The 21,862-nt window shown below is 44.3% G+C and overlaps 1 protein-coding gene across 2 annotated transcripts in view; it reads right to left on the reverse strand.

Moving 5' to 3' along the window:
- Positions 1-21,862, reverse strand: part of CFAP47 (cilia and flagella associated protein 47) — a 546,843-nt gene that overhangs the window by 80,311 nt on the left and 444,670 nt on the right. For both annotated transcript variants that reach the window (XM_075852746.1, XM_075852745.1), the window contains one exon: positions 6,920-7,015. In XM_075852746.1, the coding sequence (XP_075708861.1) occupies positions 6,920-7,015 (96 nt within the window). The remainder of the gene's footprint in view (positions 1-6,919; positions 7,016-21,862) is intronic.

The following is a 21,862-nucleotide window of genomic DNA, read 5'->3' on the forward strand; positions in this document are numbered from 1 at the left end:
CCTGAATCCACGAAGGCACTGCCGGTAGCAGACCTACCACCAAAAGAGACCTGAAAGGGAAGCAAGATCTTATTACGTTTCATATTTACGGGAAATACCTGTGCGCCCATGTGACCTCCCCGATGATCACTTAGGCGCGGAAGTTCTCCGGCTGCATTCTTACGCTTAGGACAGTTGTTCACTTGATGCTTGTCATCCCCACAGTAGAAGCAGAGACCATTCTTCCTGCGGAAATCTCTACGTTGTTGGGGGGACACGGAGGCCCCGAGTTGCATAGGTAACCCCCGAGTCTTCCGGGGAGGAACGAAGCAACGGAACCTCGGGAGGCATCATGGGGGAGTCGGAGGAGAAAACACATAAACGTTCACGTTGTCGTTCCCTGAGACGTCGGTCAAGTCGTACCGCTAAAGCCATAACCTGGTCTAGGGAGTCAGAAGAGGGATAGCTAACTAGCAGGTCTTTCAGGGCATTCGACAGACCCAACCTAAACTGGCACCTTAAGGCAGGGTCATTCCACCGAGAAGCTACGCACCACTTCCTAAAGTCAGAACAATACTCCTCAACAGGTCTCTTACCCTGACGTAAGGTCACCAGCTGACTCTCGGCAAAGGCAGTCCTGTCAGTCTCGTCATAAATGAGTCTGAGAGCAGAAAAGAAACGCTCAATGGAGGAAAGTTCAGGGGCGTCAGGAGCCAAGGAGAAGGCCCACTCTTGGGGCCCTTCCTGGAGCCGGGACATAATTATACCCACCCGCTGGTTCTCAGAACCTGAGGAATGAGGCTTTAAGCGAAAGTAAAGCCTACAACTCTCCCGAAAGGAGAGAAAAGCCCTCCGGTCCCCTGAGAACCGGTCGGGCAACTTGAGGTGGGGTTCAGGAGGTGAGGTGAGGGGAACTACCAAGGTAGCATCAGGCTGGTTGACCCTCTGAGCCAGGGCCTGGACCTGTAGGGAGAGACCCTGCATTTGCTGAGCCAGGGTCTCACGGGGGTCCATAGTGGTGTCAGGGACCAGGGTAGACTAGGTATGGGCTTGTGATTATGTAACGATGGGGGTAGGGAAACGAACAAGTGAGCCCTAATCTACCCGCCACTCTGTCCCTGCCTACTTGCAACGACCCGCCCTAGGCGACGGGGTACAACTGGGCGGCGGTCCCTATGCTCAGTAAGTGCACGAGACAAACATACAAGGGAATACAAAGCAAAGGGAAAGGGGCAGTTGCCCACGGCAACAATGTGAGCAACCAGAGTGGTGAACGAGCCAAGTCAAACCAGGAGAGCACGAGGTACCAAACGCAGAGCAGGAGAGTAGTTAGTAAGCCAGGGTCAGTATGGAGCAGGATCAAATAGTTAGGAGCTGTAGCTGGGCCAGGAAACCACACAGAAAGAATCACAAGCAAAGGAGGAACAGGAAAGGCAGGTATAAATAGACAGAGGGCGGGAGCTAGCTCCGTCTGGCCAGGCTGCGATAGGCTCTCCCACTCCTAAGCCTGCCATTCTGAGTGGTGGAAGATGGAGTCAGTCTCAGAGACGTAGATTCAGGTGCAGACTGATTACCTATGGGAGTTAACCCCGAAGCTGTGCCTGGCAGATCCTTTACAATTGCAGCTTGTTGTGCTTTCTGCCATCTCCTACTAAGCTGTGCCTCCTGGAAAAATTGGCAAGCGTAAGGATACGAGCGACTTTGAGAAGGAGTGAAATAGTGATGGCTAAATTACTGGGGTATTTCTAGGATGCAGTGGTTAGTACCTTACAAAAGTGGACCAAGGACAGACAACCAGTGAACAGGCAACAGGTTAATTTGCGTCCAAAGTTCATTGATGCACAAGGGAAGCGAACTGGTCCGTTCCCACAGAAGCACAAATTGCTGGAAAAAGTTAATGCTGGCTATGATAAAAAGGGGCCAGAACACGCAGCTTGCTGCGTTTGGGGCTGCAAAGACACTGACGAGCCAGACTGCCCACCATGCTGATGCCTATTCATCACAGTAATATTCCCATGAGCAGAACTGGACCATGGAACAATGGAAGAAGGTGGCTTACTCTGATGAATCACATTTTCTTTTATATCATGTGGATGACCAGGCATGTGTATGTGTCGTTTAACTGGTTCAGATTACCCCAGAATGCACAATGGGAAGAAGGCAAGCCAATTAAGGCAATCTGATGCTCTAGGCAATGTTCTGCTGGGAAACCTTGGGTCCTGTCATTTATGTGGATTTTCTTTTGACACGCACCACCTACCTAAACTTTGTGGCAGACCAAGTAAACCCTTTGTGGTAATGGTATTCCCTAATATCAGTGTCCTCAGCAGGATAATGTGCCCTGCCACACTGTAAAAGCTCTTCAGGAAGGGTTTGAGGAACATGACAAAGAGTTCAAGGTGTTGACTTGGCTTCCAAGTTCCCCAGGTCTAAATCCGATCGGACATCTGTGGGATGTGCTGGAGAAGTCATTCCGACCCATGGAGGCCCCACCTCTTAACTTACAGGACTAAAAGGATCTGCTGCTGACGTCTTGGTGCCAGATTCAATACCATAGTAGGATACCATCACTTCTTGTGAAGTCCCATGCCTCGACGGGTCAGAGTTGATTTGACCTTACAAGGGGGACCTACACAGTATTAGGCGGATGGTTTTAATTTTATGGCTGAACGGTGTATAGTTTAAATTCCTTATGGAGTTCATTATTATAAATATCTATATTTTTGTTTTCATACAATCACACTTTTATAAACATGACTGTAAGAATGGCAAATAGGAGAGTCTCAGAAATCCACATTTTTCAAAATATATATCAGCACACATCATTATTGCTCTCCATCTCATTAATCTAGTGAGCAAATAGAACACGGAACATTTTTGACAAAAGGAAAATGAAATTTGCTTTGTTTCAGGTGCAATTGGATTTTTAGATATGCCTGAGTTATGTTTGATTAGGTGTGACAGACAATTAGATTTTTTACTGCTTAATACTATTATTATTCTTATATTCCAATTTATTTATTATGATTAAATGTAAATACCGGGATACAGGAAAATGAATTGCCTCTCTGGTATATATTATTTACGTTATATGAACATATAACGGCTGCATGACATGCCATTTTAATAGTCTTATCATGTTAGCAAAAAGTAAGGGACCAATGGAAAGAGTATGACTGCAGGATTAGACTACACACATAGTGTGCAGTCTGTAACCATGGAGACACATAGGCTTGCACAAGAGCTGTAGACACAAAATGGTTTTCAGTGGCCCACACGGAAGATAGGGGGACCTATAGCAAAGGCGAAACTGGGCCTCTTATGGTCTTGAGCTTTGCCATCCAAGACAGAACTGTACAATGCAGTTTCTTTGGAGAGGAAAGTCCTGCACAGGTTTTTTGTCACCATATTACAAAGGGGGTGGGTCAGGGCTGGGCCTCTCTCCAAGGGCCCCTATAGTAACTGCATGGACTGCCTCTATGGTATGTACAGTAGGATATTTCTTATCAAGACTATTTGCACAGTTGCTTACATTTTTAGATGAATTGTTGCAAAGATTTACATAAGCTTTAAAAACTAATTAAAGTGGTTGTCCCATCTTGACAAACCCTTTCAATATGCCCTACTGTGGCATATGGACATTATAGAGAGAGATTCCCTGCTCAGAACCAGCTTAATGAGCCAGAGTGTCTCTCGCTTTGGCAGACATAAACCGTCCTTGCATCACATGGACGAGCATTCATTTTGACGGCTGTATATAATACTACATTTCCCCTGCAGTAGCCGCTTCTGGGGAAATGAGTAGCGCCCAGCATCTTCCCCTGGCAAAATCAGCTGTCTCTCAAATTTAAGGTGTTGTTTGTGATGATATTTATTTGCTTAAATATAGTAGATTCTAGATAGTAAGTTCCCCTATAAAGAGACATGTACACATGAAATACTTTTTGTATGTTAAATCAATGTAAATTATTCTTAACCTTTTTTCAACCACTTACAAACAGTTATGACTAGTTAGGCTGGGTTCACACAACCTATTTTCAGGCGTAAACTAGGCGTATTATGCCTCGATTTACGCCTGAAAATACGGCTCCAATACGTCGGCAAACATTTGCCCATTCATTTGAATGGGTTTGCCGACGTACTGTGCCGACGACCTGTCATTTATGAGTCGTCGTTTGACAGCTGTCAAACGACGACGCGTAAATTGACTGCCTCATCAAAGAAGTGCAGGACACTTCTTTGAAACGTAATTTGAGCCGTTCTTCATTGAAGTCAATGAAGAGCAGCTCAAGATTACGAGCGTCAAAGACGCCTCGCATAATGCGAGGAGGAGCTTTTACGTCTGAAACGATGCAGCTGTTTTCTCCTGAAAACAGTCTGTCTTTTCAGATGTAAAAGCCACTTCTCGTGTGCACATACCCTAAGGGATCATGCACATGACCATATTAGAGCTGCAATAATAGTGCATGAGACCTCAGCTATACTTCTATACACCTTACTTTCATAAGGAGGCATGCAGAGGATCTTTCTGTTGGATTCTGTAAAAATCTGTCAGAAAAAAAAAATTGTGGCATGCTCCACTGGACTCTGTATGTACAAAAGGTGTTGTCCGTACGTACAGCTCCCAAGATACATGAACTACCATCAAGGCTCTGCGCCCTTGTGCATGAGCATTTAGAGTCTAGAAATAGAACAAGGAGCTTGACATTGTATTTGAGATAACACATTTTTATAACATTATGGTACCAGTATTTCACATATTCAATGTCATTGCCTCTATGCTGACTTTCAGAATTTCATTATAAGCACTAATCATCTTTTGTTTATTTTGCATTCAAAATAAGTATTTGTCTCACCACAGGACAATGATGAAAAGATTACAAATAGCGAGTCATATGCCGAATTCTCTAGAACATAAAATTAACATTATAGGAAAGAGAAGCCTTTAGCTGTAATTTATGTTTTTCTTAAAGTTCTGTATAAATCAAGCAGTTGGATTAAAGAAAAAAGGAGCTTGCATGCATCTACATAAAAATAAAATCTAAAAAGAAATTGAAGTAATGTCTTTGGAATTGCACATTTTTCTTCTAAATAAATTGGGTCGATGATCTTATATTGTAAATACAATAGGTTGGCAGAGAACTGATGAGCGCTAAAGTTATTATACTCCTCTTACATATGACAGCTGATGTTAATACCTAGTACATTTTAGACTTTTAGGCGTCTATTTTGCCTGAATATTTTTATAGTTTAATATTGAAACACTTTTGCCCATTTAACTAAATGTGCCTTTATTATAAAAGATAAGACAGTTAACTGACAAATTAATGGGATATGCATCACACATAAAAACGTATTGTACCTCTACCTTGGTCTTCATCTTTTTTTTTTTGCATGTATTTTAAGTTGTTTATTGTATGTATTTATAGATCACTACTACTATCATTAGTTATCCTATTAGCTTTATGTGGTTTATTCTGATGTGGCTTTATCCATTATTATTTTGTATTATATGATTTTTATTGTTCTTAGTAATATGAAATAAAAGTATAATGATCAGCACTCTTTATTTACAACACTCATTGAAAAACAACTAGTAAAAAGGAACAGAACAATGTTCATATCTGCTTCACTACTGGCTGTATTTTTTCTCAATTGGATCTTCCTTCCTCCAGCACTTATGTCCTTTAAAAAATGTTTAAGAGATGATAGCATCTATTCGGGGAGGTTGCTTTTACCAACACACAGGGGAATAGCTAGGGGGGATGGATGTGTATGTGCCCCTAATCCTAGGTGCCGTGGAAGGGGCGACAAACCAATTGAACTTAAATGAGGATGACTCAGCCCATGGACATACATGGTACTGTTTAGGAAGAAAAAAGCGTGCCCTCTTTTCCTAGACAATCCCTTTGAGAAAAATCTACAGTTCCACTAAATTCTGATACTTTATTTGCTATTACTACATCTTGTCATTAGGCATACCTGAATTTGACAGCCCTATCCTATATTCATGATGTAACCGCCTTTCCTCCACACATAAATGATGCATTGTTGCCTCCTACTACTCTTCCTTGGCCAAAGTGTTTAATACAAGGTTAGAGAAGATTGACCTAGCCTAGGAAAAAAAGTTTGTCTCCCTACCGGCAATGTCATTAGGTTGGGAAAGGCCTAGGTAAAAGAAAACCTAACAACGTTTCTGCCAACACATAATGCATGATATGTTGGTGTTGACCAAAAAATAAAAAAATGATTTCTAAAATAAATGTGACATTTTTATTGATTTACAACTTTGTCAGCCCGATAATACCTTTGCTACAACCTCTTGTAGATTTTCCACTTATGATATCTCCCAACATTTCAGATGCTTCAAATGGACACTTCTGGTACATTATGTGAAAGATCCCCTTTTTCTAAACACATTTCAATGTCCTACAGCATTTTTTAAATTTACATATCATTACAAAAATCTGAAGCAAAGAATCGACTAGTAATAAATGGTGAAATAATATATATGGCTGAGTGCTAATATGCAGCATGAGATCCAGAAGACATATGATAGGGCACTATATTTACTTATCAGTTCCAAAATTTCTGAAACAAAGGGATTTTGGTCAAAAGTGGGGACTACCCTTGGGACATATGCTTTATTATAAAGGAACCAATTGATAAGCTATTCTATGTGTTTAATTGTTTTAAAATAATGCCTGCATTTATACATGATATTTACTATATAATTAAAGGGTAACTAAACATTCAACAAACTTCTGACATGTCATAGTGACATGTCAAAAGTTTTGATCGCTGGGGTCTGAGTACTGAGACTCCCACCAATCACTAAAATGGAGCGGCAGAAGCGCTCGTGTGAGCACATAAAATAAGATGATAAAGCAATTGTGTTATTTCTTTAACAATGTCAAGACAAGATGCCTAAAATAAATACCTTGTGTTTGCTTCAGGGGCAGACAGAACGCTGGCTCTTTATTGATGGAGTGGCGCAGAACAGATGCACTAAGCCGATGCATGGTCTGTTCTTGATCTAAAAATATGTAACAAAAAAAAGATGGAATATTTTCTTATACTTCAATGTCAAATTCAAGGAAATAAATTCACTGATGGTTGAAATGTGATCAAAGGCCTTTTCTAATGAAAGTACTTCACGGATGAATGTTCTTCAAAGTACACTCTCAAATAGGAGGTGACAGCATCTCCCTTCCCTTTCTTTCCTCTTCGCATTTTTAATCATGTTGCTTGTCATGCCTGTGATAATTTGAGGTTTTAACCTGGAAATTATACTAACTATCCTTACTACACATTACAAAAGTAATGAAATAGCATAGAAAATATAAGATCACTAAAACTGGATAATTAAAAAATGAAGCACAACTTTCACATTACCTTCAGATATTCTGGCTTTTAAATGATAAATGGCATACAAATATCTTTCAAAAATGCTGTTTGCATTTTAACCTTTACTATGTGGTTTTGACAAGTGTGCAAAATAACTTCAATACTCACTAATAGACTGAAAAAATGGGTAAGACGCCGAGAGCAGTAATATGATTTTAAATCCACTAAAAGTAAAAAATGTGTATGAGCGCTGGTGTGAAGGCTCCATTTTTTGTCTCAGTTTAACATATGTGCCAGGAAAAGCTCCTTACTTATACGCTAAGCATATGCCATTATAGCCTATGGGTAACAGATGCGTTAAACGGATGCCTAACAGTGACATCAGTTACCCATAGGCTGTAAAAGCATCTATTTAGCGGACATATCTGTTAAATGGATGCCATTATAGCCTATGGGTGATGGATGCAACTGTTAGGCATCCATTTAACGCATCCGTAACCCATAGGATACGTCATGAAAAGTCATTAATAAACTCAGGATGCATACGTTTAACGGATGTCCGTTTTTTAGGGTTTTCTTTACTGGACTCGGCAGGATGAAATAACATTATGCTATTCCACACTGTTTTTTTGCGGCATACGACGTACACAATCTGGGCGGAGGCCAAATGGACCCTCTTTTGGCCTCCGTCTGACAATGTAGCTCTGTGGACAAGTTTAGATTATACTTTGGGAGCTTTACTAACCTACATGATAAACGTAAACAGAAAAACTTGATGAGAATAGGGTTAAAAGTGCTCCCACCTTATTTCGTCCCCCTCACTTATGACTGCTGGATGCTGCAGTTTACAGGGTCTGCCGACATTGCAATATACAATGGATGCCGTCACTCATTGATGATCCCTCCCCCTGCAGCCCACTCAGAATGAAAACCTCCTGTGGGAGTAGTTGGGGAAGTCAGTACAAGGCATGAATGCAGGAGACTTATAAGATTGTGTCCATTGTATTCTGTCTAGTGACCTATTATAGAAACAGTAGAATTATTTTTGTGCCATTTAGGCCTCATTTACACGAACGTGATATACGTCCGTGAGACTCGCGTGCTTTTCACGCGGGTCGCACGGACCTATACAAGTCTATGGGGGCATGCAGACAGTCCGTGAGTTTTGCTCAGCGTGAGTGCGCTGAAAAAAACTCACGACATGTTCTAAAAATCTGTGTTTTTCGCGCATCACGCACCCATTGAAGTCAATGGGTGCGTGAAAACCACGAAGGTCGCACGGAAGCACTTCCGTGCGAACTGCGTGATTCGCGCAAGAGCTGTCAAACTGAATGTAAACAGAAAAGCACCACGTGCTTTTCTGTTTACAAACATCCGAACGGAGTGTCTTAGAGATGACCGAACCGAACTTCACCGGGTTCGGCCGAACTCGTTTTGACCGAACCCGGCAGGAGACAGTCACTGTCCAGGGTGCTGAAAGAGTTAAACTGTTTCAGCACCCTAGACAGTGACTTCCGATCCAAATATACGTGAACGTGTAAAAAAAAAAAAAAAAAAAGTTCTGACTTACCGATAACTCCCGGCTTCTTCCTCCAGTCTGACTTCCCGGGATGACAATTCAGTCCAAGTGACAGCTGCAGCCAATCACAAGCCAAGCACAGGCTGCAGCGGTCACATGGACTGCCGCGTCATCCAGGGAGGTGGGGCCAGATGTCAAGAGAGGCGCGTCACCAAGGACGCGTCACCAAGGACGCGTCACCAAGGCAACGGCCGGGAAGTTCTCGGTAAGTACGAACCTCTTTTTTTTTAAACAGGTTACTCGATATGGTGATCGGAATTCACTGTCGAGGGTGCTGAAAGAGTTACTGCCGATCAGTTAACTCTTTCAGCACCCTGGACAGTGACTGACGTCGACTAGCCTCATCTCTATGATGGCGGCTGCGCGAAAATCACCCAGCCGCGCATCATATACCGATGACACACGGAGCTGTCAAGTGCCTTTTGCGCACGCAAAACGCTGCATTTTTTTGCCTGCGCAAAAAGCACACGCTCGTGTAAATGAGGCCTAAAAGTAATAGCTCAGTAGCTAGGTTCTCCTGCACCCTGGGCAAAGATTCAGATTGGCGCCTCCCCCAACTTATTTTCTGACATCTCCTTCTTCCTCGCCATGTTTGCTATCTCTACCAATCAATGAGGTGAAATTTTTTTCACAATTTATTTAATGTAACTCGAGCATAAAAGCATTTCTACATTTTACAAGCGATATAGTTATATAACGTAGCTAAAGAGACTCTGTCACCACATTATAAGTGCCCTATCTCCTACATAAGGAGATCGGCGCTATAATGTAGGTGACAACAGTGCTTTTTATTTAGAAAAACGATCTATTTTCACCACATTAGGAGCAACCAAGAGGACGTTGTACAGAGGAGTGTATGACGCTGACCAATCAGTGGCCAATCAGCGTCATACACTTCTCCCATTCATTTAGACAGCGCATAGTGACACTGCGTTATTCACTATGTGCTGTATTATACTGACATATTAACGTTACTGAAGTGTTTAGACCGTGACTAGACATTCCTTCCAGACAGGACAGGATGTCTATTCACAATCCCTGCACTTCGTTAACGTTTGTTTGGTACTTACAGCAGAGGCAAGCGTAATCTCGCTGTAACCTGTCATTTACAGCGAGTTTCTCGCGAGATTACACTTGCTCTGCTGTAAGTACCAAACAAACGTTAACAAAGTGCAGGGATTGTGAATAGACATCCCGTCCTGTCTGGAAGTAATGTCTAGTCACTGTCTAAACACTTCAGTAACGTTAATATGTCAGTATAAGACAGCACATAGTGAATAACGCAGTGTCACTATGTCACTAAATGAATGGAGAGAAGTGTATGATGCTGACTGGTCAGCGTCATACACTCCTCTGTACAACGCCCACTTGGACTAAAGTAAAAACACGCCCACTTGGGCATTAAGAAACTAATTAGCATAAAGGTAAAATCGATCCTAATGTGGTGAAAATAGATCGTTTTTCTAAATAAAAAGCACTGCTGTCACCTACATTATAGCGCCCATCTCCTTATGTAGGAGATAGGGCACTTATAATGTGGTGACAGAGTCTCTTTAACATAAAAATTAATTAAAAGAAAATAAATTAAAGAGGCCACACACAGCTTCCTGTCAATAGATCCAGACACAGCCCCCCTTGTAGTTAACGCCACACACGCCCCCTGTTGTAGATAGCGCCACACACATCCCCCTGTAGCTAGTGCCACACACATACTCCTTGTAAATAGCGCCACACACACCCCCCTTGTAGATAGTGCCACACAAAGCCCCCCTCTTGTAGATAGTGCCACACACATCCCCCGTGTAGATAGTGCCACACACAGCCCCTCTCTTGTAGATAGCGCCACACATCCCCCTGTTGTAGATAGTGCTGCACACAGCTCCCTGTTGTAGATACCCCCACACACAGCCTCCCCTTGTAGATAGCTCAACACAGCCGCCTTGTAGATAGTGCCACACAGCCCCCCTTGTATACAGCGCCACACAGCCCCCTTTGTAAATAGAGCCACACTGCTCCCCCTTGTAAATAGAGCCACACTGCCCCCTTGTAAATAGCGCCACACTGCTACCCTTTGTAAACAGCGCAACACAGCCCCCCTTGTAAACAGAATTACACAGCACCCTAGTAGATAGCGCCACACACAGCCCCCCTTGTAAATAGCGCCACACAGCCCCCCTTGTAGATAGTGCCACACACAGCCCGCTTCCCCCCATGTAGATAGCGGAACACTCCACCCCTTGTAAATAGTGGCACACTCCCCTCCTTGTAGATAGTGCCACACACAGCCCGCTGCCTCTTGTAAATAGCGCCACCCTCCCCCCTTGTAAATAGCGGCACATTCCCCCCTTTTTAAATAGCGCCACACTCCCCCCTTGTACTTAGCGCCATACTGTAAACAGAGTGGCGAGCGGTAGCCTACTGCTACCACTCTCCGCTCTGCCTGACGTGACTTACCAGAAGAGCCGAGGAGGTCATGCGGCGCAAGCAGCGGCGGAGTTCCTTCTGACTAGGGTCGGTGATAGCCCTGGAGTGGACCAGTCCAGTCACCTGACCTGAGTCATCTGACCTCATGTCACTGATGTGAGATCAGGTGACAGGACTGGTCCACTCCCTGGCCGTCACAGACCCCAGTCAGAACGCCGCTGCATGAACTCCTGGCTCTTCCTAAAGCTGATCGCTGCTGCAGGTTTCTGCCATAGAGGGCGCCTATAAGCAGCGATCAGCTGCTCTGCGGTGCCCCCCTTCCCTGCCACCTAGTTGCGCCCGGGGCACATGCCCCGTCTGTCCCCATAGCTACGCCCCTGGCTCAGTGGACCTGTGTTTTTATTATGCTCGAGAAGCAGATAGAAGGCCCTTTTTACATTATGTTTGGGAGATCAGCTCTCTCTCTCGTACATCTCTTTGAATGAAAAGAGGGGATGGTATAATGACGTCATTTTGATTTAAAAAGATGTACAGGAACTCACAGTGAATAACAAAAACTACGGAAACTACCCGGCCAGAGCGGTCATGCTACGGAGTTTTAAAAAGACTGCAACAGAGGAGCTTGAGGATTAATAAGTACAGTATATAGGAGATTTAGTTTTGTGAGAAGTAATTGATTGTTCTCAAGAGAATATATTACAAGCTAACACTGAACATTAATCTGCAAAATGACTTGTGCTTCTAATCTAAAATACAATATATATAGTATATTTAAAACGTATTCGACATTTCCTCCATGAATACAGTTAGGCTGGGTTCCCACGTAGCGTAAGGCCAAGTTCCCACGGGTCGACACGTACGTAAACACAGTGCAGCGTGTACGACCTCAAACCCGCAGCACCTTCCGTCCGAAACACCGCACCACATTGTGCTGCGGTTTTTCGAATGGAATTTCCACTGCAGAAAGCAGCGCTGTGAAAAAAAGAAAAACGTTCATACTTACCACCTCCCCCTTCTCTGTGCGTAATCCGGCCTCCATGGATGACGTTGCAAGCCATGTGACGCTGCAGCCTATTATTAGCTGCAGCAGTCACATGAGATGAAAGGTCATCACAGGAGGCCAGACTGCAGGGAGTTCTGGGTAAGTATGATATTTTTTTTTCCGGAGTTGCGATTTTAGCGGCGTAATAACTGCGTTTCTGTTGCAGGTTTTACATCCCCATTGAATTCAATGGGGAAAACCCGCAACAGAAAATCAACAATAATGCAGTATAAATTGACATGCTGCGGATTTAAATTCTGCACTGCAGGCCAATTTATTAATGTTGCATTTTTTTCCGCAGCGTGGGTATGAGATTTTTAAAATCTCATCTACTTTCCTGCTACTGTAAATGCTGCGGAATTTCCACACAGAATTCCGTTAGGGATATTCCGCAGAGTTTACAGTAGCAGCAAAGTGGATGAGATTTAACAAATCTCATAGCCATGCTGCGGAAAAAAACGTGCAGCGTAAACGTTAATAAATTGGCCTGTGGTGTGGAATTTAAATCCGCAAAATGTGAATTTATGCTGCGTTTTCGTTTGTTTTCTGCTGCGGTTTTTCCTCCTTGAATTCAAAACCTGCAACAGGAAGCCATGTGTTTAAGGGTATGTGCACACACACTAATTACGTCCGTAATTGACGGACGTATTTCGGCCGCAAGTACCGGACCGAACACAGTGCAGGGAGCCGGGCTCCTAGCATCATACTTATGTACGATGCTAGGAGTCCTTGCCTCGCTGCAGGACAACTGTCCCGTACTGAAAACATGATTACAGTACGGGACAGTTGTCCTGCAGCGAGGCAGGGACTCCTAGCATCGTACATAACTATGATGCTAGGAGCCCGGCTCCCTGCACTGTGTTCGGTCCGGTACTTGCGGCCGAAATACGTCCGTCAATTACGGACGTAATTAGTGTGTGTGCACATACCCTTACACTGCAAAAATCGCAACTCCGAAAAAAAACAAAAAACATACTTACCCATAAGTATCTCCTTCTTCCTGCAGTCCAGCCTCCTGGGATGACATTGCATCCCATGTGACCGCTGCAGCCAATCCCAGGCTGCAGTGTCACATAGCCTGCAACGTCATCCTAGGAGGCCAGACTATGCACAGAAAAGAGGGAGGGGGTAAGTATGAGCGTTTTTTCCACAGGGGAAATTCCATTTGTAAAAACGCACCATGATGTGGTGCGGTTTTTCGGACGAAAGGTGCTGCGGCTTCCAAGTCGGATACGCTGTGCAGTTTTTATGCAGAGTATTTGACCTGTGGGAACCTGGCCTAAAGGCTCTCTTTAGGCTCTATTCACACAGTTTTTTTTTCGCGTTTATGGGCCGCGGGCGATGAGCGCAGCGGGTAAAAAACTACTCCAAGAAAAAACGCTTTTTCTGCCTCCCATTGATTTCAGTAGGAGGTTAGAGGCGGAACCGCGGCAAGAACGAGAATGCCGCTTTTTTTTTTACAGCGGGAAAAAAACGCCTCTGCCTCCCATTGAAATCACTGGAAGGCGGTTTCGGACGTTTGTTGCTGCCCATTCTGACACAGTTTTAAAATATATACTTTCCTTTGGTTGTTTTTGATATATCAAAGTTTGTAATCTAAATTAAAGAGAACATATATAGAAATAAACATTTTATATATATATATATATATATATATATATATATATATATATATATATATATATAAAACAAGGGCACAAGCCAGGCAGAAAAACATGATCAATGCATTCTCTAATCAGTTTGGAATTGTAAGCACGAAACACACACAGTATTCCTTGTAGATAAATACAAAAAAAAAGACATTAAGTCGATCCTACATTCGCAATGTTCTAGAATGAACAATGTCTTATCCTTTCGCTACCATTCAATCTTATTTGTCTTTCAGAAAACTGGCAGTAAAATAGCCAATGCAATTTTCTAACCAAGCTGAAATCAATGCATGTAGCTCTGTTCTCAAGTATCAAACCCAATATTTATTTCCATGCAGATGTAGCAGAGCTGATTTTGTCATGCTGCACAACCTATTCTGCTATCATTATTAGGGTATGTGCACACGATGAGAGGCTTTTACGTCTGAAAAGACAGACTGTTTTCAGGAGAAAACAGCTGCCTCGTTTCAGACGTAAAAGCTCCTCCTCGTAATATGCGAGGTGTCTTTGACGTTTGTAATCTTGAGCTGCTGTTCATTGACTTCAATGAAGAACGGCTCAAATTAAGTTGCAAAGAAGTGCCCTGCACTTCTTTGCCGAGGCAGTAATTTTACGCGTAGTCGTTTGACAGCTGTCAAACGACGACGCGTAAATGACAGGTCGTCTGCACAGTACGTCGGCAAACCCATTCAAATGAATGGGCAGATGTTTGCCGACGTATTGTAGCCCTATTTTCAGACGTAAAACGAGGCATAATACGCCTCGTTTACGTCTGAAAATAGGTCGTGTGAACCCAGCCTAAGGGTATGTGCACACAACCTCTTTTCAGACGTAATGGAGGCGTTTTACGCCTCTAATTATGCCTGAAAAGATGGCTCCAATATGTTGGCAAACATCTGCCCATTGCTTGCAATGGGTCTTACGATGTTCTGTGCAGACGAGCTGTCATTTTACACGTCGCTGTCAAAAGACAGCGCGTAAAATTACGCCCGCGGCAAAGAAGTGCAGGACACTTCTTGGGACGTAATTGGAGCCGTTTTTAATTGACTCCAATAAAAACCAGCTCCAATTACGTTCGTAAAAGACGCCGCGAAAAACGCCAGTACATGCAATTACGTCTGAAATTCAGGAGCTGTTTTCTCCTTAAAACAGCTCCGTAATTTCAGACGTATTTGGCGTTGTCGTGTGCACATACCGTTATCTGTTATTTGCGGTTTTCTATAGAACTGCGAACATTACCAAAAGCTAATGCAAAGAAAAGGTGGAGGATACAATCTATGGCTGCATATGAATGTATGTAAACTACTTTACGACTACTAATTACTTCTTCAGTTTGGAAAATAGATCATTATAATACTCATATTTAAAAGGGTTATATACTAGTCCTTCTCAATTAATTAGAATATCATCAAAAAGTTAATTTATTTCAGTAATACAATTCAAAAAGTGAAAGTCATATTATATAGATTCGTTACACACAGAGTGATCTATTTCCAGCATTTCTTTCTTTTAGGCCTGATTTACACGAGCGTGTGCGTTTTGCGCGCGCAAAAATCGCAGCGTTTTGCGCGCGCAAAAAACGCAGCGTTTTGCGTGCGCAAAAGGCACTTGACAGCTCCGTGTGTCATCCGTGTATGATGCGCGGCTGCGTGATTTTCGCGCAGCCGCCATCATAGAGATGAGGCTAGTCGACGCCCGTCACTGTCCAAGGTGCTGAAAGAGCTAACTGATCGGCAGTAACTCTTTCAGCACCCTCGACAGTGAGTTCCGATCACAATATACACCAGCCTGTGAATCAAAAAAAAACGTTCATACTTACCATGAACTTCCTGCTTCCTCCAGTCCGGTCTCCCGGCCGTTGCCTTGGTGACGCATCCCTCTCTTGTCATCCGGCCCCACCTCCCAGGATGACGCGGCAGTCCATGAGACCGCTGCAGCCTGTGATTGGCTGCAGCCTGTGCTTGGCCTGTGATTGGCTGCAGCTGTCACTTGGATTGAATTGTCATCCCGGGAGGTCGGACTGGAGAAAGAAGCCGGGAGTTATCGGTAAGTCAGAACCTCTTGTTTTTTTTACACGTATATGTATATTGTGATCAGAAGTCACTGTCCATGGTGCTGAACCAGTTTGACTCTTTCAGCACCGTGAACAGTGACTGTCTCCTGACGTTGCGTACCCGAACATTTTTTGCCGGTTTCGGTCAAAACGAGTTCGGCCGAACCCGGTGAAGGTCGGTGCGCTCATCTCTAATTTGACACTCCGTTTGGATGTTTGTAAACAGAAATGCACGTGGTGCTTTTCTGTTTACATTCATCCTTTTGACAGCTCTTGCGTAATTTTCGCGCATGCAACGCAGTAGCGTCCGTGTGGCATGCGTTGTTTTCACGCACCCATTGACTTCAATGGGTGCGTGATGCGCGAAAAACGCACGATTTTAGAACATGTCGTGAGTTTTACGCAACGCACTCATCGTCTAAACTGCCCCATAGAGTAATATAGGTGCGTACGACACGCGTGAAAAGCACGCGCGTCGCACGCGCGTATATTACGCTCGTGTAAATGAGGCCTTAATGTTGATGATTATGGCTAACAGTTAATGAAAACCCCAAATTTAGGCCTCATGCACACGACCGTGTTTTTGCGGCCACAATTCCCCAGAAAATCCACGGGAGAATTGCGGCCCCATTCTTTTCTATGGGGCCGTGCACACGACCGTAGTTTTTGCGGTCCGTGCACGGCCCAGGAGCCTGGACCGCAGAAAGAACGGGCATGTCTTATTACGGCCCGGTTCTGCGGTCCGGGCTCATTGAAAACAATGGCCGCGGCCATGTGCATGTCCCACGATTTGCGGGCGGCCTGCGGCTGAAAGTCCGCTGACAGTCCGCAGCCGGCCGACCCGAAAATCACGGCCGTGCACACGGCTACGGTCGTGTGCATGAGGCCTTAGACTGTCAGAAAATTAGAATATTGGGTAAAGGTTGAAGATTGTAGACTCATGACGTCACACTCTAATCATCTAATCAACACAAAACACCTGCAAAGGTTTCCTAATCCTTTAAATGGTCTAAGGGCACGTTCAGACGTGGCAGTTTTTCCGCTGCAAATGTTGGTGCAGATTTGGGACAATTACGCAACGAATCTGCACCAACATTTGCATATTTGACAGGTAATTCAGATGTTGCAGAAAACACAGCGGACTTGCCACATATTTCAGATTTTGCATTGCAAAAGCTGAAATACGCAGTGAAATTCCGCTTCTTCTCCGCAACAGACAGTGCATGCTGTGGACTGAAAATTCCGCACCGCAGCCTATGTTCTGCAGCGGAGTTTTCCGCAACGTCTGCACGAAGATAACTAAAAAGGTGTGGAAACCAATGGACAAACTGTCTGCTAAGGATTTCCACTGCGGACTGGCCACAGCAGAATTCCACAGCTATTCCGCCACGTCTGAATGTGCCCTAAGGGTATGTGCACACACACTAATTACGTCCGTAATTGACGGACGTATTTCGGCCGCAAGTACCGGACCGAACACAGTGCAGGGAGCCGGGCTCCTAGCATCATACTTATGTACGATGCTAGGAGTCCCTGCCTCTCTGCAGGACAACTGTCCCGTACTGTAATCATGTTTTCAGTACGTGACAGTTGTCCTGCAGCGAGGCAGGGACTCCTAGCATCGTACATAAGTATGATGCTAGGAGCCCGGCTCCTTGCACTGTGTTCGGTCCGGGACTTGCGGCCGAAATACGTCCGTCAATTCCGGACGTAATTAGTGTGTGTGCACATACCCTAACAGTCTGGTTCAGTAGGCTACACAATCATGGGGAAGACTGCTGACTTGACAGTTGTCCAGAAGACAGTCATTGACACCCTCCACAATGAGGGCAAGCCACAAAAGGACATCGCTAAAGATGCTGGCCGGTCACAGAGTGCTGTATCCAAGCATATTAATGGAAAGTTCAGAGGAAGGAAAAAGTGTGGTAGAAAAAGGTGCACAAGCAACAGGGATAACCGCAGCCTTGAAAGGACTGTCAAGAAAATGCCATTCAAGAATCTGGGGGAAATTCACAAGGAGTGGACTGCGGCTGGAGTCAGTGCTTCAAGAGCCACCACACACAGACCTATCCAGGACATGGGCTACAACTGTCGCATTCCTTGAGACAACGTCAGAAGCGTCTTAGCATTTAAGGCGAAAAAGGACTGATCTGTTGCTCAGTGGTCCAAAGTCCTGTTTTCAGATGAAAGTAAATTTTGCATTTCATTTGGAAATCAAGGTCCCTGGAGTAAGAGTGGAGAGACACTCAATCCAAGTTGTGGTCCAGTGTGAGGTTTCCACAGTCAGTGATGGTTTGGGGAGACATGTCATTTGCTGGTGTTGGTCCACTGTGTTATATCAAGTCTAGAGTCAACGCAGCCGTATACCAGGAAATTTTAGAGCGCTTCATGCTTCCCTCTGCTGACAAGCTTTATGGAGATGCTGATTTCATATTCCAGTAGGACTTGGCACCTGCCAACACTGCCAAAAGTACCAATACCTGGTTTAATAACCACAGTATCACTGTGCTTGATTGGCCAGAAAACTCAATGACCTAAACCCCATAGAGAATGTATGGGGTATTGTCAAGAGGAAGATGAGACACCAGACTCAACAATACAGATGAGCTGAAGGCCGCTATCAAAGCAACCTGGGCTTCCATGAGGGTATGTCCACACAGATTATTTTCAGCCGTTTTTTGGGCCGTACGTGCCCTGAAAAACTTCTAAAAATACGGAGGCTGAACGCCTCCAAACGTCTGCCCATTGATTTCAATGGGAAAAACTGTGTTTCGTTCCCACGGGGCGTTTTTTACATGGCCATTTGCAAAAACGGCGAGTAAAAAACCGCCCCGTAAAAATGAAGTGCATGTCACTTCTTGACCTGTTTTTGGAGCCGTTTTTCATTGTCTCAATAGAAAAACAGCTCCAAAAACGGCCATAAAAAAAACGCATAAAAAAACGCTTTTATAGCCGCTTTTGGATTACCGTGTGAGGATACCCTAAGGGTATGTTCACACGGCCTATTTTCGGCAATTTTTCGGCCCGTAAACGCAGAATGCCTCCAAATCTCTGCCCATTGATTTCAATGGGAAAAACTGCGTTCTGTTCCGACGGGCCGCGAAAAAGAAGTGCAGGTCACTTCTTCGGAAGTTTTTGGAGCCGAAAAAACGCAGTGAAAAATGCTGCGAAAATTGCGAGTGGCTTAAAAAACGTCTGAAAATAAGGAGCTGTTTTCCCTTGAAAACAGCTCCGTAATGTCACACGTTTTTAGTCTAGCGTGTAAACATACCCTAACACCTCAGCAGTGCCACAGGCTGATCGCCTCCTTGCCACGCCGCATTGATGCAGTAATTCATGCAAAAGGAACCCCGACCAAGTATTGAGTGCAGATACTGTACATACTTTTCAGTAGGACAACATTTCGGTATTAAAGAGGCTCTGTCACCAGATTTTGCAACCCCTATCTGCTATTGCAGCAGATAGGTGCTGCAATGGAGATTACAGTAACGTTTTTATTTTTAAAAAACGAGCATTTTTGGCCAAGTTATGACCATTTTTGTAGTTATGCAAATGAGGCTTGCAAAAGTCCAAATGGGTGTGTTTAACAGTAAAAGTCCAAGTGGGCGTGTATTATGTGCGTACATCGGGGCGTTTTTACTACTTTTACTAGCTGGGCGTTCTGACGAGAAGTATCATCCACTTCTCTTCAGAACGCCCAGCTTCTGCCAGATCACGTTGTAACGTCACTCACAGGTCCTGCATCGTGTCAGACGAGCGAGGACACATCGGCAGCAGAGGCTTCAGTTGATTCTGCAGCAGCATCAGCGTTAGCAGGTAAGTCGATGTAGCTACTTACATCGATGTAGCTACTTGACTTGTTTTGCGGAGCGGTTTCCACACCAAAACCACTCCGTGTGAACAGGGCCTTTAGGGTATGTTCACACACAAACTCAAAAACGTCTGAAAATACGGAGCTGTTTTCAAGGGAAAACAGCTCCTGATTTTCATACTTTTTTTGAGCGTTTTTCGCTGCATTTTTTACTGCCGTTTTTGGTGATGTTTTCAATAGAGTCTATGTAAAACGGCTCCAAAAACGTCCCAAGAAGTGACCTGCACTTCTTTTTCACGGGCCTTTTTTACGCGGGCGTTTTTAAAAAACGGCCACTCGAAAAAACGTCCCGTCGGAACAGAACAACGTTTTTCCCATTGCAATCAATGGGCAGATGTTTGGAGGCGTTCTGCTTCCGATTTTTCGGCCATCTTTCGGGCGTTTATGGAAATAGGCTGTGTGAACATACCCTTAGGGTATGTTCACACGGCTTAGCAAAATATGTCTGAAATTAGGGTATGTTCATACGCTGAGTCAAAAAGTCTGATTTTCAGACTCACAATTTCGCTGCGTTTTTCGCTGCGTTTTTTACGGCCGTTTTTGGAGCTGTTTTCCATAGAGTCAATGAAAAACAGCTCCAAAAACGTCCCAAAAAGTAACCTGCACTTCTTTTTCGCGACCGTTTTTTTACGTGGCCGTTTTTCAAAATGGTCGCGTAAAAAAACGGCCCGTCGGAATAGAACGCAGTTTTTCCCATTGTACTCAATCGGCAGATGTTTGGAGGTGTTCTGCTTCCGATTTTTTGTCAGTTTTTCGGGCGTTTACGGCATGAAAAACGGCTGAAAATAGGCTGTGTGAACATACCCTAAGGCTATGTTTACACAGAGTTTTTTGACTAGTTTTTTGACTAGTTTTTTGACGCGGAAACCGTGCCGCAAAACTCGTCAAAAATGGGCCGAAAATGCCTCCCATTGATTTCAATGGGAGGCGGAGGCGTCTTTTTCCCGCGAGTGGAAACACCGCCTGCGGGAGAAAAAAGGGACATGCCCTATCTTCGGGCGTTTATGCCTCTGACTTACCATTGACTTCAATGGGAGGCAGAGAAAGCGTATTTCGCTGCGTTTTATGCCCGCGGTGCTCAATGGCCACGGGCGAAAAGGGCCACGAAAAACGAAGCGAAAATAAGCGTGCAGGGAGAGGAAAATCTGCCTCAAAGTTCCAAACTGAATTTTGAGGCAGAATTTCCACCTGCAAAAAAAACTCTGTGTGAACATAGCCTAAGGGTATGTGCACACGACAACGCCAAATACGTCTGAAATTACGGAGCTGTTTTCATTAGAAAACAGCTCCTGAATTTCAGACGTTTTTACAAGTGCACGCGTTTTTCGCGGCGTCTTTTACGGATGTAATTGGAGCTGGTTTTCATTGGAGTCAATGAAAAACGGCTCCAATTATGTCCCAAGAAGTGTCCTGCCCTTCTTCGTTGTGGGCGTAATTTTATGCGCCGTCTTTTGACAACGACGCGTAAAATGACAGCTCGTCTGCACAGAACATCGTAAGACCCATTGCAAGCAATTGGCAGATGTTTGCCGACGTATTGGAGCCGTCTTTTCAGGCATAATTCGAGGCGTAAAACGCCTCCATTACGTCTGAAAAGTGGTCGTGTGCACATACCCTTAGGGTATGTGCACACGACAACGCCAAATACGTCTGAAATTACATTACGGAGCTGTTTTCAGGAGAAAACAGCTCCTGAATTTCAGACGTTTTTGCATGTACCCGCGTTTTTTGCGGCGTCTTTTACGGACGTAATTGGAGCTGGATTTCATTGGAGTCAATGAAAAACGGCTCCAATTACGTCCCAAGAAGTGCCCTGCACTTCTTTGCCGCGGCCGTAATTTTATCCGCCGTCTTTTGACAGCGACGCGTAAAATGACAGCTCGTCTGCACAGAACATCGTAAGATGTTTGCCGACGTA

This window comes from Rhinoderma darwinii, chromosome 2 (genome assembly GCF_050947455.1).
Source record: "Rhinoderma darwinii isolate aRhiDar2 chromosome 2, aRhiDar2.hap1, whole genome shotgun sequence".
Taxonomy (NCBI): Eukaryota; Metazoa; Chordata; class Amphibia; order Anura; family Rhinodermatidae; genus Rhinoderma; species Rhinoderma darwinii.